Source organism: Silurus meridionalis, chromosome 18 (genome assembly GCF_014805685.1).
Source record: "Silurus meridionalis isolate SWU-2019-XX chromosome 18, ASM1480568v1, whole genome shotgun sequence".
In the NCBI taxonomy this organism is placed as follows: domain Eukaryota; kingdom Metazoa; phylum Chordata; class Actinopteri; order Siluriformes; family Siluridae; genus Silurus; species Silurus meridionalis.
The window spans coordinates 7,161,523-7,180,637 of NC_060901.1; the positions used below are offsets into that span (position 1 = coordinate 7,161,523).

The window sequence follows — 19,115 nt, forward strand, 5'->3', positions numbered from 1 at the left end:
ATTGAAAGAAAAAACAGCGTATGAAATGAGATTTCGAACAAATTATGTAAAGCAAAAAAATCCAAAAATCTGGACACAGTAAGTATCTCAGACTAATTATGACTAAGAATATCTTACCTAGTGGCATGAAGTCTGAGCTAGACTTGAAGAGAGCTGAGGGCAGGAGCTGGAACTGTAGAGCAAAGTCATTTAATATTAATAATTAAATGTCCAACAAAACACGGTTACACAACATTCATTTTCTTTCATTCATGAAGAAGTAAAATAATGCAATCTCATTGATCTTATATGGGCTTTTGCAGTTGTAGCACATCTGCTTCAAGGTGTACACTTTCTGGCATGCTTTTCTGGTCACCACAGTGGTAAAAAGTGGTTATTTGACTTACTCTAGCCGCTAAGTGAGAAACCCATACCAGTCATTCTCCACTGATCCGTTTTTACCTGCAAATCTGCCGGTCAATTAATGCTTCTTGTTTTCTGCATCATTCTTTCCGTAAAACCCATTCTTTCTTTCAGCTTCTCCCATTAGGGGTCGCCACAGCATATCATCCGCATGTTTGGTTTGGCATGTTTTAACGCTGGATGCCCTTCCGAACGCAACCCTCCCCATTTATACGGGCTTGGGACCGGCACTAAGGCTTGTGCAACCCTAATGGCTGGGGTTGGTTCCCTGACCGGGGATCGAACCCTGGCCGCAGCGGTCCTAACCACTAGACCACCAGGGAACCTTGAACCCATTCTGATGTTTAAATGGGAACATTAACCAAATACCTTGTAGCTACATGATTTCATTCACTGAGCTGCAGCCGCGTGTTCGGCAGGTTTGATGATCGCATTTATAAATATAGGCACTCCTTATGAATTCATGCTGATTAATCAGTCCTCACCTCTTTAGTCTCATCAGGGTCAGAGTGGTCCACAGTCATAGAGAGATCATTCTGTAAGTACTGAAGGGCACTCAGTGGTTCGGTCTGGGCCTTCTCCTCAAATCTGCACACAATATTAGAATTTCAATTCACACATTTTTGATGATGATTTCCAGCCCCTTGATGTTTATTAGTGATGTAGAGGTCGACCGAAGTTTTTATGGCTTTCGGACCGCTGTCATTATAGGAGCGGCCCCTAGAGGTAAATCACAGACACCACATGCTGTTTGTTTTTACACATGAGACTGTGCTGCACAAAGCGCTATATTTACTATTTATAATTAAATAAATAATATTTATAAATTTATATATTATACTTATTTTATTTCGCACATTTTTTATGATTCAGTACTGCTTTTAAATTTTTGTATTGAAGTTCAGTACTATTTTAGAGTGTTCTGTTTGGTTTTATCCAGTATTCTAAAACTATTGGTTGATTAAGCGATTATCAATATCGGTATTGGTCAACCTCTAGTAATATGGATACAAGGTGAATTAATTAAATCAGTCCAGGTTTCTTGTAATTTTGCATCTAAATTATTAGTATTAAACACTGCTACTACTGAACATAGAGCAATGCAAAGAGAGGTCAATTACCCAGCAATAACAAAAGATATCCAGCAGAGGGCGCTAAATAAGCAAAAATGACTATGACGCATGGAAAATTACAGCCTGATTTAGCGCCAAAAAATGAAACTCAATCACCGTGACCCTAATTACAGAACAATACCGAAACAAGACTGCCGATCTAAAAACTCTACGAAATAGATATACAGAAGGTATAATCCAAAACAGTAACGTAAAAATTTTTAAGTGCAATAATTATATACCCATTTAACAGGTACAGTGATTTTGTTTTGCTTGTCAAATAAATTCTTCCAAAACTTTACTATAAAATGCAATTTAGTGGCACAAAATACAGCTGCTGTATCGTAAGCAAGATCTACTAAAAGAATGTATAGTATACCACAATGGTGTGGAACTTAAGGCAATTGAGTCTCTAATGTCTCAGTCACTACTATATTAACGCACTTATTGTAATGTTAGCGCTCTAAAGCAACAAATCTTTAACAGGAACTTGTTTAGTGGACTAATAATAAGCAGATTTATTAATTACTTTTAAGGGGTTTACTGCTATAATGCAAGTAATAACAGGAACTAACCCGTTTCCCAAAACTTTACCTAGAAACTAAACGTATATATTTTTTTATTCGAATTGTTTACAAGCTCAAGTGTTGGCGCCCAGTCATTAATAATTTTCCTCGAACAGCATGCACGTCATACTTAATTCCTCATTTGACTGAGCCAGTTAAACATTAATGTGATCATTAATGAACGCTATGCAAAATGAAAATGTCTGCTAGATTAATGTAGAGCTTCCTGAAGAAGACAAACAGACTACTAGTAGTAAGGTACCTGTATTTGCGGATGAGATATTTGCAGTGTCTCAGTAAGTATTCTTTAGACGGGCGGCAGAGTTTCAGAGACCAAAAGTCATCCAGTCGCATCTTAGGAGAGCTCGACTTGCCTGGGTTCCCCCCAAACAGGTAATGCACCTGCCACACACACACACACACACACGCACACGCACACTCATTGATCAGCATGTGTAACCAAGTGCAAAGCCAAACAAGAATCTTTTATATAATTTTGAGTAGAAGAAAATAATGGCACATATGAAAGATACATTTTAGAAAAGTCCAGTGATGAACTGTTGAGTATTATTTTGTGCATGTTATAGAGAACATTTTCACACTCTTACCTTGTGCAGCTCATCATACACAAGCTGGTGAGCAAACCGAGGGCACGGCTCTTCCTCCTGCAGTGTCTTGTTAGGGTTCTCCTTCACAGCCTGGTCATTCTTATACACACACGACCTGTAGGGATTTATACACACATTTACATCAACATATACACTTTATGGACAAAAGTCAAATGGACACCTGACAGCAATATGTGGTTCTTTCTCAAACTGTTATCACAATGCTGGAGGGACAACTGTATCGGGTGTCTATGGACGCAATGGCATTACATTTTCTCTTCACTTGAACTAGGAGACCCAAACCTGTTCCAGCATGACAATTCCCCAAAATCCATGAAGATATGCTTTGCATGGGTTGGAGTGGAAGATCTCCTGCTTGGAACGCTGACTGCCTCATCATCTCACCTACATCAGTACATGACTTAACTAACACTCGAGTCTATATGAGCGCAAATATCCATAAGCACACGCCGAAATGTAGTGGACCATCTTCCCAGAAGAGTAGAGAGAATTATAAGAGCAAATTCGGACTAAATGTGGAATGCGATGCTCAAAAAGCGCATAACATACTTATGACCAGGTGTCTGCAAACCTTTGGCAATATAGTGCAACACTGGTCCTGGAGTTTATCCACTTTAATTGCCGATGAATCAAATGTCATAATCTATGTCAAATAAAAATGGGGTAAAGGGGGGAAAAAAAGTCCTTTTTGATCATGTGTGCTGATAAATAATTGTATAAACACTTTCAGTTTGAATCGCATCCCTTTTGTGACTATTTGAATGAAAGTTCAGGTTTTGATGTGGTCTTCACTAAATGACATTTTCTGGAAGCACTAAAGTTTCACTCTATATTTATACACATACAAACAAAAACTCAGTAGAAAGAGGAGCAGTTTGTCAGCTACCTATTTTACCTCAGCCACTGATATTTTCCTGTTCACTTAAACTCTTGTAATCTGAGCAAACATGGAAAAATACAACTGTGTGTGAAAAGTTCATCCTCTGGATTGATCAGTCTGTGCTCACTGTAGCTTTATTAGTGTTTGTAGGTAGTTAATTAATGTTTCACAATTCTATGCTAGTGAGCACATTGCATTTGTGTATGTTGATTATGATGAGACAGATCAAGTGAGGGCATTTGTTAAACATCGACGCGTCCAGCAGCGACCCAGTGGATCGACAACAAACACTATTCCCACCTGTTCAGGATTTAAGGGTCCTTCCTCAGATGTATGCAGAAACAGCGATGTTATTGGTTAACATTTTCAGTCTCTTTTCTCTGAAACGGCTTTGTAAACAGTGGAGACATATCTTTTTACACCGACCCTTATTGCTATTTAAAAATGACCAAACTTACCCATTAAGGACAAAAGACAGCTTCATCATGTACACAGACTGTAGCCACACAAACCACGACACAACCAGGAGAAACAACAGAGAAACAAATCTACGGGGGTTTCCCCTTCAGGAAATAAGTGATGGGTTCACACAGAAGAGAACACTGCGTACCCTTGAACAGGAACATGAAGAGTTTATTCTCTGTAGAACATGCCCGCTTGGTCAGAAGACTTTAGTCTGTTAGGTGTCGAGTTTCTTTTGCTGGGAAAGGAAACCCTTTGTAACTGTACACTAACTCTTTGGTTCAGCAGTTTCATTTCAGCATTTGTTTTCAGAAGACTCCATTTCATTCTAATATTTACTTTGGTAATGCTTCAGAGAGAATTAATTGCGCATGGACAACAGAGGTGGACAAATCGGTAGCTTGGGCCCCAGAATGGTTTTGTAGGTCAAGGACGATAAAATGAAAAATAAAGCTTCTACTAACTTGCAAAACGCTTTTGAATTAATCATTCATCAACACCTGGACAGAGTGACACAGTGAGTGCACAAATCTATGTGTAAATATGGCTGCATGCGCTTATCATCAATGTTGTAAATATAGCTGGGGGTAAAATCTGACTATGTAAAGCAGTAAAGAGTTCATCGTCAGCTACTGTAAAGAGTTGCTCACAAGAGGAAATGGAGTTTTTTTGAGAATAGTTCAAATGAGTGTGAGATCGACAGAATGTGTGAGAATGAAAGAAAAAGAAAGAGAAAGAGAGCGAGCAAAAGAATGACAACCTACCAGTTGTTGCGAGTGATGTCGTAGATCCAGAAGGAGTTGCGAACATTCTCCTCTCGTTTATCTTTGTCTTTGCTGAGGCCTGACAGAACATGAATCTCGTTCAGTTCTGGGTCGATGGTGGCACGTTGGGTGAAGCCAGTCATTGGCACTAAAACACAGAAGTTGTAGTGTAATCAGCCATGCATCCAACTGCTACAACCCCCCAGTGGATTCAAAGAAACATGGAGGAAAGACAAAGAGCACTTCTGCTTGATGGACAGTGTTCGTTTTCCCCGGAATGCCACCAGGGAGATCACACACAAAATACACCACTTCTTTGTTTGGATTCCAATTTCCTAACCACACTAGAAAGCAGCAGGACACATTGTTTACATTGTAACTAAGGGTTTAAAAAAAAAAAAAAAGAAGAAGAGCTCAAGCTATCGGCAAACGGGAATCGCTCTTTGAAAACAGCAGGAGAGGTTGGGAGGACACTAGTAAACAACAAGGGCTATACTGAAAGAAAAAAGTAAAAAAGTAGCTGACGTCGTCCATAAAAATGCACTTATATATTGTTGGTGAAGTCGATACAGCTCGTATTTAATTACAGGATTTGCTTTCATGTAGCACAAAGCCTACAAGACTTTTCATTTCATTATTGTTTTATTCTTATATTACCATGTGGAAAGACCTCTATATTGACAGACATTCAGTTGTAATTCATTCAGGAATAAACCGTGGATCTCTAGCAATGACTGAATTATCTATAAATATTTCTGTAATTAATGTTCTTTCTAAACATTTACAGGGACTTCTATACACTGTATGGAAAAACAAAAGTACTGGGACCCAAACTGTTATCGCAAAGCTGAAGGGAGAATTGTATAAAATGTCTTCATGTTTAGTACCATGACAATTTCCCTGTACTTGAACTAGGAGACCCAAACCTCTTCCAGTTTAAAAATGCCCCAATCTCTTTTTTTTTTTTTCTTCAGATTTATTTGCATGGGTAGGGGTGGAAGATCTCCTGATATAGAGGTCTGATCTCAAACCTATTGAATCTTCCCAGGACTGTGAAGAAAAGTCCAAGAGCAAATTGGGGCTAATGTGGAATGCGATGCTCAAAAAGCACATATTAATGACCTGGTGTCCACAAACTTCTGGTAATATGGTGTAGCACACATTCTTTATAATCATTGAAAAGAGAAATAAAGCACTGCAATTGGAAAACACTAAATCGTAACAGATTAATCAAAGCAGCATCACACTACTGCCTTTATTACTTATATATGACACTAAAAAGGGAGTTTAACAAGCATCCTCTTTCTGTCACATGCTTCATGCAGCTGTGTCCACATATCCACCCATAAATATAACAAAACGAGTTTTCAGAGAAAAAGATCCGAGATTGAAAGCCTGATTATCTAGTTAATTTACAAAACCAGCTTATCTGAGGCACTTAATCTTGAACGTGGGATTTACCGAACTGAGGTTACAACCAACAGAGCCCTGTCGCACATCACACGCATGAGTACGTGCGTCAAAGCCGTGCTTTAACAGGAAATGGCACACACAAGCCCAAAACAGCACACTAAACCATGCAGTGGTACAAAAACTGACTCTCGGTACACTGGATCGGATCAAGGCCAAGATCCTGGATTTGAACAACAAAAGGCCTGGCACCAAAATGGAAATATTTTTCATTACTTCAAGAGGAAGCAAGATAAACATTTGAGACTGATTATGTGCACAGTGTTTGGACTTGCTGCTTCCTTGCTGGCAAAAAACATTCCGTTCTTTCTGGCCGGGTTCTTGCTCTCTTCCACCCCTTTCTTTCTGTTTCACTCTCTTCCAAACACACACACACACACACATACACAGACAGACAGACAAACCAATAGCACAATTAGAGAGAGAGAGAACGCCGAGACCTCAGAGACCTTTTATATTGCGTCAAGTCGCCTACTGAAGTATAAAGCTGTTTACGAGGACAGGAAACGTGTCACTGCCTGTGTCTGGGTTTTTCTTTTTCTCTTCTACAAGCATGACACTATCTGCATCATCCATAACCATCTACAAGCGCCATAGGGGTCACATAGGTGCTGATTAATGGTGATGCAAAGTTTTGAAAGAAATAAAGGAAATAAAAAGCAGCATTACAAAACTAGCCACCATATCAGACCCCCATTTTAAACCTTTCAGCTAATAGATCTTGTCTTGTTTGAAAATGCTCGGACACGTAATTTTTTAAATTTGCAACACCACATGAATATAAATGCGCGGGATGGTGTGGTTGAGCAATGAAATTACCATCAGGTTTGTAAATTACCATAAAACAGCGTGGGTGTACAGGATTTCTAAGAACTCCACTGCTTCTCTAGAATGAGAGTCGACTTCTCAGAATTTTGTGGAAGACTCTGTTCACTCAGTGTATGAAATGAATGGTAGAACAGCCGGTAATTAGTGTGAGGATCGTGTTCCTAAAACTAGACAGACAAACAGATTAAAAAAACGTTGTGTTTTCTAAATTGTGGCCATTTATTTAATATTTATAGAAAGAGAGTCCGGGGCTTTAGTAACAGACAGGTTTCAGGACTGGGGACATTTTGTGCTTCATGTTTCTCAGCAATATGATAAAATGCATTTTATTTGTAATATGATAATCTGCCTGCCTTATTAAATACAAAATAATGTGGAAGAAGGCTACTTATAGCTGTTATGTCATCACAGAAGAAAAAAAAAAGCTATTTGATTCATAGATTTCCACACTATTAAATGTAACTTTACATTGATGCCATTTTTAATCAGTTTTTTAATAAAATTCCACATCTGGAAACTTTGGGGTGATCATCATCATACCATTCAGTCATGGATTACTTTGCATCATTAGGTATTATTCAATTCTTAATAATATATATATTTTTAATTATTACAAATGTATTTTTTTTTTTTAAATATATACAAAATATATATCAGACAATACTATTTATTTTTTTACACTAACTGACGATAAAAAACACTTTTTGCTTCATCATTGCTGCTGTTGTATTTCTGTAATCTGGGTATTCCCGTTGTTCCTCGTGCCTTACAGTCTGACCGATGACTGATGGCTGATCAGAAAAGAGATGATATACATTCTGTTTAGTAAGCGATGAGCTTTAGTTTTTCCCATGTCCCAGAGTTACAGTACAGAGTGAAATCATGCACGCTGACTCCTGTCTATTTCTCGGAATGAGGTCACTCTCATTCCCGAGAGTCCTTTGTTTCCTTTTATGGAGGGTTTTCTGAAAACGCCACCCTTTACACCCAGAGAATGAAGTCATACCTGCACTATGTGCGAGGGCAAATGACAAGCGGTGGACGAGTTTGCAAAAGCATCATAGCACAAAGCCCTCAAAAGCAACCTCTATTCCACTCCATACAAACACATTAGTAAAGTAGTAAAAGCTTACCCATGCCAGAATCTTTTTTGGTGCCATCTGAGATGATTTCAACGTGGTCAGCATCCACGTCGTAGCTAAAGAAGTCATTTAGGTACGTCTTAGACCTTTGGCCTCCAAACACATACAGGCAGCGATTCCTCTGAGCAAAAGAACCAAATAAACCACTGTTATTATAAAGCATTTTATGTAACAACCTAACCAAAAAAAACGAAAACACTCCATAACACACAATAATATCTCTTTATAGCAAAGACACAAAACAACGAAACACAGTGTGAGTGTGGGGGTGGGATGGGGGGCGTGGGAGTTGTTCAAAATTGAAAACTGAATTATTTTGCACAATTAGTCACAACTCAGGACCAAGACATTAACGGGACAATCGTTATATATTTTCACAAATATGAACTTTAAATCATAATACCTGCTCCCTACACAAATATTTTTTTATTGATAAATATAAAACTCAGAATTAATCCAGCAAATAGCCTGTTCAACATAAATATACACATTTCATGAAGCATAAAACTGTAAAAAAATATTTCATAAATATAAATAAATAAATAAATAAAATATTGCAGTCAATTATATTTGATCAATTGAGAAACCGAATATTTAAATAATGGGTACGTAAGGAATAAAACAGAACGCCGTTGTAGAAAAATAATCGATGGCAGAGTGGTGTGCTGCGATGGCAAAAAGCAGAGTAAATCTTCCCACTCTGAAGTTGATTCCAAGATCATTTCCTAAAATACTGCAATTTGCAGATGTTTGTTATGTAGTTGTTCAATGCTGTAAAGCAAAAGGTTATCACTTGTTATAGCAACCATAAACAGGTTCTCTCTCGTGAAATTCAACCAATGCAACCAATAGAAAAACTGCACAAAAATAAAGAACTTCCAATGAAAAAAAATCTTGACCGTAAAACAGCGTATAAAATCTGTTTAAATTCGCAGCTCTAACTTTTACGATGATTAAATGTTTCTTCAAATTTTTAAACGTTCATAAAATCTTGATCTCTGTGAAGCATGGGAACTGACCGTGTGAAAGAGCATGCAGTGGCCGATGCGAGACTGCACGTCTTCAGGGCCGGCGTTGCACGAGTCGTCCCTCAGAAGGCTCCAGGTACCCGCTTGGCACTGATACGCATACAAGCCGCTGAACTGTGGCTCTGACGTGCGCCCATCGTCGACACTGCCATTACACGTCAGGATCCGCCCTCCAAATGTGTAGATCATGTGCTTCTCCGAATCCATGCACATCTACATGAGTGAATTTATTTATTTATAGGTTTGTTGCATTATTTACACCAGTGCAACAAAAATTGTTTTACACCGCAATTACTTTGGAGCTCTATAATGTTAAAACACACATTCTAAAGCTCTGCAAGAGCATTTTATTGAGCATTAAAGGTAGCTTTAGATGGACATCAGAAAATTGAGACCTGTTTAAAATTAACACTTTTTCACAAATTTAGATTTGTACATTTTAGGCTTTTCAAGTTTTTTTTTTAAGGAAACCCTGCTATGGTCAGGTGGTGAGCTTCAGGCGATTACCTGGTGGTCGAACACAAGTTTAGGACCTCCGTCTGCCGAGGTGTCCTCACTGAGAAGCATCCACGTGTTAGCATCAATGTCGTACCGGTAGAAGTCACTCTTCAGAGACTTGCTGTTTCGAACAGACGAGTCTAAATAGCGGCCCAGCGTGTATATCTGCCTCCTCTGAGAGTCGATGCACATCTTATGGCAGGAACGTGCGCTGGGACCATTCTGACACAAAAACACCACAGCTTCACTGCTTACTCCCATATTTCAACACTTAACCAAATCTTATTGTCCGTGGTTTTGTTGGGACACAGATTTTATTTGATTGAATACATCAATTTAGCTTCAAAGTGTGAAAAACTGGTCTGAATTTGCCTGATATGTGAACGTTTCCAGCTGTGTGAAAGATAAAGCAAAACTTGCCCAACTTTTCATTTCTAAACTCTGACCATGTTCACAATAAATCTACCAAAGTTAATATTTCAGTCACTAAGTCTTGTGTGTTAAAATTCCTATATCACTCAGGGAGATAAAAAAAACTATACCAGCAAAAAACTGCTCAATTTAACTAGTAAAATTATGTTGATCAATGTTCTATAACAGCAGCTTTTGGCCACTGCAGCCCTGCCCAATCAGCCACAAAAGCATTAGCGAGGTCAGACTCTGATGTTGGGTGAGCAGGCCTGAAGCACCACCAGCATTCAGGTTCATCCAAAAGGTGTTCAGTAGGATTTGAGGTCAGGACTCTTCCTCGTGCTTCAGAGCATTTTTATGTTTTAAGCTCCAATAAAGAGGAAAACTACACACATCAGGCATAACATTATAACCTTGTGAAGTGAATAACACGGATTATCTCTTCATCATATACCCGTTAGTAGGTGGGATATTATTAGGCAGCAAATGAACATTTTGTCCTCAAAGTTGACGTGTTAGAAGCAAGCGTAAGGATTTGAGTGAGCTTGACGAGGATCAAATTGTGATTGCTAGACGACTGGATCAGAGCAGCTCCAATACTGCAACTCTTGTGGGATGTTCCAAGTCTGCAGTCTGTCAGCATTTATTAAAGGTGGTCCAACGAAGGCACAGTGGTGAACCGGTGACCAAGACATGGGGGGCTAAGGCACATTGATGCACGTGGGGAATGAAGGCTGGCCCGTGTGGTCCGATCCAACAGACGAGCTCTAGTAGCTCAAATTGCTGAAACTAATGCTTTTATGTTCGACAGGTCAGGACTGTTTCTGCAGCAAAAGGCGAAGCAACACAATCTTAGGCAGGTGGTCATAATGTGATTCCTGTTCGGTGGTAATAAAGTCATGCCTGTTCGGTGGTAAATTGTGTGGAAACAGTTTAAGAAAGACCCACACATGGATGTGAAGGTCAGGTGACCCTAAACATTTGGCAATAGTGCTTACATGTGGGTTTCTCCATTGGCGTTATTGATGAAGTCACAACCGATAACTAAGGGCCTTTGAGGTTACAGTAAAATCAGTTTTTTTTTTTACTACAATGCTGGTGCTAATACATTTCACTTTTAGTGCCTGGTGAAAGAAATTTAAACACCACTACTATTAAGATTTTAAGTTTCACTTTCCACTGCTACATGATGATCTCTAGGGTGAGGGGTCATATTCTGATTCTCGCTAGATCAGCAGAGGAATTGTTCTGCTGTTGTTGCTGAGTCACCATAATAAATTTGTTTGTCTTACCTCTTTTTCTGTGTCTCTGGAGATACAGACCCACTGATTCTCCTGTACACTGTAGGCCCAGAAATCTGCCAAATCCTGAGTGCCATCCCAACCTCCAAACAGATATACGGTCTCTATATTAAAAAAAGAAAAAAGGTGGAGGGAGGGAGAGTGAGAGCGAGTGAAAGATTTGGCAGAACAGTTATAGCCTCTGGTCACTCTGCGTGAGAAGTTGTTTGCAACCAGATGTCTTAAAGCTTGACCCCCTCAAACAAACAAAGCTGCTTTATTCTTGTGTTATAAAAAGCATCAGACAACAACAAGACTATTATGGCATTGCCGCAGTAGTGGTATCCGCATGCATGATAATACAGTCAACAAAAACACTCTGGGATGGAATCCTAGCTTTAATCGGCCATTTAAAGAGAAATAACTTGTTTCAAGTGGCAGCGCGGTGCAGCAGGGGAGTGCAGAACAGGTCTCCATGGCAGCATTGCTATGGCAATAGGAAGGACTGTGTTGACGCAAAACTGAGCTCTGAGGTAGCGGGGGAACTCAAAGCCACTCTGACCAGAGGGGTTAAATAGGGTCACAGGAAATGATTTCTTGCACTCCGAGGCTAAATGTGGGGCTAAAACGCATATGCAGCTATTTTGCGTGGAATCTAATGATTTATGTTGAGACGAGACATCTTACCTGTCTGCACATCTATCACCATCTGATGACCACCTCTCATCCCGGGCCTACTGTCGTCCCCATCACCTAGTCCGAGAGAGACAGAGTAAACGAGAGAGATGAAACAAGGAGAAAGAACAGAATAAAATAAATGCAAAAATAAATAAATATCAATCTCAGTAAGTGGGAGAGAATTTAGAAAAAAAAAAGAAGCCGCAGCAGAAAGGTGGCAGAGAGAGGAGAGAAGAGGAGAGGACAGAACAGGAGAAAATGAAAACAGCCTTTAATCTCTGAGCCATGCAAGACATTTAATATGCTGCTGTGTCTTCTCAGAGACGTTGACTGTTAGCGTTAAGGCTGCTCAGTGGACCAGAGGTACTACCTTTGGTGCATTTGGGGATGATCTGACTCCAGCGTGGCTTGTACTCCTGTTGGCTGATGTACTGATTAAACAAGCCATCTACAAAACGAGCACAGGAAACAAGAGACATGGGAGTCAAACCAGGAGAAAAGAAGCATGAGCCAGTTAGAACTTTAATCTGAGCTATAAATACTTTTCAACCTGGAGACAGCTATTGGAGCTGAACTTGAAACAAAACGAAAAGCCTATTCATTTTTTATTTCATCACATTCTTGCTTTACCTTGAGACTGTTTAAATAGATTACGATGAAATAAGTTTAACGATGAAATCAATGTTAAAGCATTCAAATAATCTAAGTGTATCATCTACATTATCCAGCCTTTATTCTGCAAGGAACTATAACATCTTTACAAACATACAAACCTTTACATTTCTTCAAATTTCATCCCTTTGCATTCAAGATGCATTTGCTCACTTACATAATGCCAGTGATAAGCTAGCTGATTTAAATAGAAAATGTAATCAATTCACTATAGTTCTATATAAGTGTGTAGATAGCGTGCACTGTCCTGTGCATTTACTGTAAATGATCACATTCACTATTTGTATCGCACTGTCAATAATTTGCTCATTTTGTAGTTTTGTGCTACATGGTGTAGTATTAATGCCCTGTGTGCTCATCATATATTGTGTACCTCTTGTCTAAAAAGAAGTATTTCATTTAGAAAAAGTACCTCTCACAGCTTTATCGATGAGCTCCTCGCAGGCGTCGAAGTCTCCGCGAAGGACCAGTCGCTCGTGGAGGTGCGTGAGCATGGGGTGCTCTAGCGCGATGCGTGTCTTCTTTTGCAATGACTCGAAGGCCTCGGTGTAGTTGTGCTGCCGGAAGTGCTTCAGACACAGGCGGATGGCCTCCTGTTCACGGTACTAGAGACAGAAAGAAGTAAACATCAGAAGACTGTTTATACGATGTGACAGGGCTGTGTGAACAATTTCTGGCTTTGACCACACCACCACTGAAAACTCGTTCTGAAGGGGGAAAAAAAGCATTTATATCGTATACTACTACTTCTTCCGCTGCTCCCGTTAGGGGTCGCCACAGCGGATCATCAGTCTCCATATGACCCTGTCCTCTACATCTGCCTCTTTCAAACCAACTACCTTGACTCACCACAGCCATAAACCTCCTCCTTGCCCTTCCTCTTTTCCTCCTTCCTGGTGTCTCCATCCTCAGTATTCTCATGCCGATATACCCCATGTCTCGTTTCTAATCCTGTCCATCCTCGTCATAAAAAACGTATACCAGCAATGATAAAAGAATCCCATTACACTCAATCACCTTTTGTAAATAAATAAAAAAGATAAGATAATTATCATCTAAATAACGCATCGTCTTAAGTAGAATGCATTACAGTTTAAGATTTATTTTTGAATGTCTTGGACTCAAACCTCATGGACTAGACAAAGTAATTGGGATTGTGGATTCAAACATTTATAAAGCTAATTCAGCCCAGATTTCATACAGTAATCAGATTACAGAAAATGTTGACTGTTCTATTTAAACTGAAATTTAAAATACTGCAGTCATGATAGCAATAGAGGAAAAACTCGAAATATGATTTTTGTAGCAAAAGCTATGATACAATGTTGTTGAAAAATGAATGTTGTAACAATTTTGTGTAAAGATTTGCAAAAGTGGTAAAGACAGAAAGCAACAGGCTGTTTGTATTGTTTATTGTACTTTTTTTACTACATGGATAAAGGATCAAGGTAAGTATAATGGGACGTTAAGTTATATGGAGTCCTTCAATTTCCATAAGTATTTTAGAATTTTCTGCGGTGATGCATTTTGGATAACTCCTACATAAGGACTTCATGAGTAGAAAAGCAATCGTGTTAAAAATATTGCAGTCCATTAATATATGTTTGAAAGCAACAGCAAGTAATCATAAGATTTCTCTTGCAGCTACACCTCTAGATGAAAAGTACGCATGGAGGAATCTTGTCAAGTAACAATTTCAATCAACACAATCATGTAATTAATATTAAAAAGCATTAAAATGCAATAATGACTCATTAATTAAACTTAGAGAAATGAGTGCATATGCAAGGGTCCTGGCCTTGGCATTAAATAGCGTGAAATCTATTCTGATGATTGACGCTAAGTAACGAAAGTAAAACGATCAGTGACTGAGGATACAGCTTCAGTCAAGTGGAAAAAAGAACCCATATATCGGGCGCTTATTTACATTTCATATGCATACGACACGCCTGATTTACCACATACGCAAATGATTTACATAAAAAGACCCAATTTATGCAGATGATGTGAAACGGAGGCTATAAAAACTAATTATTCATTACTGAGCTACAAAACATGGACACAAAAAGGCAAAAGAGCAAAGAGAAAAGGAGCTCAAACTGCTGGTGTTGAGGTTGGACAGATGTGCTTCATTTGTGTTCCATAAACAAGATTATAGGTTATTATAGATGATCATAAAGAAAATAATCATTAAAAAAAAAAAGGCTTACAAAGGAAAAAAGGAGATGGCAAAATACAGGGTGACAGAAAGAACAAGTAATGAAGCAAAAGTGAAAGGAAAAAAAGAAAGAAAGCAAAAGCAAAATACAGAAGTAGTAAAAGTGAAAGCAAAGGAGTAAAATGAAAAGAAAGAAAAAGAAAGAAAGAGCAAAACAATAATCGAAACAATGTGTAAAGAGTGAAAGAGCAGTACGCTCTTTGGTAAGCTGAACACAAATGTCAACGGTGACTGTGCTTGGATTTACGCTCGAGGATTCTGTTGTAATGGTTGTTATGCTGAGCTGAAAGTATTCTTTTATTCCTTTTTTAAACGAGGGGGAGTGATGAATACAGACATCATCTATAAAACTGGCTTACACTCACTTTACAAGCAGACGGTAATAAGCAAAAATAGAGTTTCTGAGAATCTGACTACAGGTCAAGGCAGTGACTTCACTCATCCGAATTAACACTATGACGGAAAGGACAAGCATTTGGAGCGCTGCCATTTAGAGAACATAACACTGTGCCAGCTCAGCTCCCTGGAGCCCCTCCAATTTACGTGAACACCAACACATCGATCTGGAAAACAGAACAACTTACCTTACTGTACCAGTTAAGGCAGGGCTGGACTACTTCTGGATCTTCTATCCCGTGCAGCTCAATGTACCAGATACTGAAGTTAAAACTGGGACCCCATGACATCAGAGGCACTGAACACACAGAAATGGAAATAAGAACACATGCAGGTCGTCATTTACATTTACAGCATTTATCCAGAACTTACAACTGAGCAGTTTAGGGGTTAAGGAAATTCCTTTACTGCCCAGCAAGTTGCACCAGGTAGCACACAATGAACTTTACGTGGCGAAGACAAATCACTAGTCCCTATCTCTGTGTTTTCTGTTTTGTAGCTTCATGTTGTTTTATGTAGCACCAGGGATCTGGAGGAACGTTGTCTCGTTTATAGCTATATATGGATGAAATGACAATAAAAGCTTCTTGACTTGACGGCGCTGGGATTTGAACTTGCGACCTTCGATTCGGAGTCCAGCGCCTTAACCTCTGAACTACCACTTCCCTACTTACAGTTACAGCATTTGGCAGACGCCCTTATCCAGAGCGACTTACATTTTATCCCATTCATACAACTGAGCAGATATGGGGTTAAGGACCTTGCTTGGGGGCCCAGGTGTGGTAGCTTGGTATGGCTGGGACTTGAACTCATGACCTTCAGATCCAAAGTCCAATGCCTTAAATCACTAAGCTACCACCTCTTCATCAGCAGCAGCTGCCATTTAAAGAAGCTCCTCATAGAGAATTTACCTCTGAACTTGTCAAATTTAGATGTTCATCATTTTTACAGGCAGCTCTGACAGCAGTTCCAGCTGCAAGAAAATCACACTTACACACACATTCGTTCATTATTCCTTCTATGTTTATAACACTGAAAAGTCTTCACTAATATTTAAGCTTCTCTGTTCTCGGAAGAATTGCATTTAAAAAATTTTAAATAAGGCAGGAATTAATGAGAGATGCTCGTAAAAGATGAGTGTTAATAGCTGCTGGAACCGAAGTGATAACTAGAAGTAACTTGTTAAACACACACAAAACGTAACTATAAACATACAAATACGATTTAATCTCCATCATTGGTGAATTGCTCTATTTTTTAAATAAATTATATATTACTATGCAAAAATTCCAGGCGAAAGTTCTTAAAACATTTTTATAAGTTTATTTTTATCAAAGTAAATTAACAAACTAAAATGGCTTTCAATTCTTACACTTGCACACATTGTTCACTTGCTAAAAGTCAGATGATGTAAGAGAGTCAGGGGTGGGATTAAACAATTATACCAAGCAGGCGGTAATGATCATGAATTCCATATGTAGGTTGAAGCACCTATGTGGGTTTGGAACATGGGTTGAGAAACAGCCAAACTCTGCTACTAAGGTGAGGTTGTGAATGACAGTTTAATGTCACGGGTACAAGACTGAGCACAGCAACAAGCACAATGTAGTTTACTACTTCAGCAAGATTTCTTCCAGGCAGCGATTTCAAAGCAGACTGTAGTTTCAAGCTATTTTGAAGAAGCACAAAGAAACATGCAATGTTGAGGACCACAGAAGCAGTGGTCATTCAAGGAAACTTATGATAAGACGACATATGCTTACTTCCCTTCGACATCTGAAGATGTCCAGCAGTGTCACGAGCAATGAACTGAAACCAGTGGGACCAAGGTAGACCTATTTACTGTCTGAAGGACACTAGCCAGATGTGGTGGTCTTGAAAGAATTGCGGACAAAAAGCCATGTCTCCAAAATGTAAGCAATCTACACGAATCAACTGTGAACGAAAACATGGAACTTGGGTGCAGAAAAATGGCAGCAGGTGCTCTTCACTGATGAGTAAAAAAATTCAAAAATAAAATAGTCATTTGCTAAAGGGCTAGAGAGTGGTACAATAAAAAGTATCTGCACGCAACAATGAGGCATGGTGGGAGTTACTTGCACGTTTGGGGCTGCATTTTCCACAAACTTATTTAGAGTATTGGTCAGGATTAATTGTGTGAGAAACATGGGTCAATCAATCATACAACAACATCAGGTCTGATTGGAACCAAATCTATTCTGTTGCAGGACAATGACCGTACAGATAGTGTCATTAAAAACTTCAGCATAGTGAAAAAGGAGAAATATTGATTCACAGCTGCCCAAAACGTGTGCTGTATATAAAAAAATTAATCAATTATGTATCAAATATAATTAAAGTGATTAATAGAAAACGATACTTTGCCATCACTAGCGGAACTATTTTCTGAAATAGTGAGTAGCTGAAACACACATTAGTGCTCTCTCAACGTGGCTTTTTCCCCCCATCATACAAAACGACGAGTTGTGGGCATTACACTTTCTACCTTCTTGTTTGAAATGGAAATAATAAAAGTGTTTACAACTAGCATTTCAGCCTCTCTTTATAGCAAACATCTCTTTATAGCAGGTTAGATGAAAATCCATTAGCAGAAATGTCTTCAAATGCAATTTAAAATGCTTTTATATAACTAAATAAATATCCACTTTCCACCAACAATTTAAAGACATGCCACTTGACTTCATTTTGCCTATAATCATTTATGCACTCAGTGATCCGGACTGTGTCACCCTGCTGAGTTTATTCTGATGTCACTCCTTTAGTGAATCACTCACCTATTTTAATGTATCTGCAAGGAAACATCTGCTCATCGATCTTGTGCTTCAGCGTGAATGTCTCCTTGTTGAAGTCGTTCTTAAGGCCACTATGACAAAAAATTTAATAAAAATGCAGCCATGAAGTCAAACCATTTTATACCTTGACTATACTACATACAGTAGTTGCTGATTACTTGAATTTATCTATAAAAGCAGCTTTGACTTTACTGCCAAATGCAATTCACATTACAGGTTTATATTAACACAATCGTTATCATTGTTATAGTAAAAGTTTACATGTGGGCGGTGGATGCTCCATATGATCAACAGATCTTTTAGAGTTTGTGACGCACTCTGTAAGTAGTGGTATACGTTAACATTTATGGAAGGATTCAACAGTGTCTGCACTGAAGGGTCAGTAAAGTTTACAGGATGAAGTGGATTCTGTTACAGGATAAAGTGGATTCTGGGTGCCTGTTACCAGCACAAAAAAAAAAAAATTATTAATAAAATAAAAATTCAAAAGCCATTAAATATAACTAGAAAATGTATAATAATAATAAAAAAAAAATTGCATTGACAATTTTTAAATTGCAATTTTTGACCGCTTCTTGTGTTTTAAAGTTTTATCCAAACAGGCCAAAATATCTCTTAATAATGTTACAGGATACAGAAAAATTAATCCATGCATTTGTTACATCAAGATTAGACTAACGTAACACTTTACTGTCTGGATGTTCTAGTAAGGGCATGAATAATAAATATAATAAATATTATAAATAAATAGCTTTAGTTAGTCCAGAATGCAGCAAGTCCTTACCAGAACCAGGAAATCCACACAGCCACATCACCCCTGTTTTAATCAGTCTACACTAATACTGAGGTATAAAGCACTGAACGGT

The 19,115-nt window shown here is 38.6% G+C and overlaps 1 protein-coding gene across 1 annotated transcript in view; it reads right to left on the reverse strand.

Moving 5' to 3' along the window:
- The window catches only part of mkln1 (muskelin 1, intracellular mediator containing kelch motifs), a 29,023-nt gene that overhangs the window by 2,057 nt on the left and 7,851 nt on the right, over window positions 1–19,115 (reverse strand). Inside the window, exons 4-17 of the mRNA XM_046872487.1 lie at window positions 18,232–18,320; window positions 15,625–15,734; window positions 13,235–13,427; window positions 12,521–12,598; window positions 12,160–12,225; window positions 11,485–11,597; window positions 9,791–10,003; window positions 9,275–9,496; window positions 8,247–8,376; window positions 4,816–4,963; window positions 2,689–2,803; window positions 2,343–2,482; window positions 888–990; window positions 118–172 (exon numbers count right to left, since the gene is read on the reverse strand). Of these exons, the coding sequence (XP_046728443.1) occupies window positions 118–172; window positions 888–990; window positions 2,343–2,482; window positions 2,689–2,803; window positions 4,816–4,963; window positions 8,247–8,376; window positions 9,275–9,496; window positions 9,791–10,003; window positions 11,485–11,597; window positions 12,160–12,225; window positions 12,521–12,598; window positions 13,235–13,427; window positions 15,625–15,734; window positions 18,232–18,320 (1,775 nt within the window). The remainder of the gene's footprint in view (window positions 1–117; window positions 173–887; window positions 991–2,342; window positions 2,483–2,688; window positions 2,804–4,815; window positions 4,964–8,246; window positions 8,377–9,274; window positions 9,497–9,790; window positions 10,004–11,484; window positions 11,598–12,159; window positions 12,226–12,520; window positions 12,599–13,234; window positions 13,428–15,624; window positions 15,735–18,231; window positions 18,321–19,115) is intronic.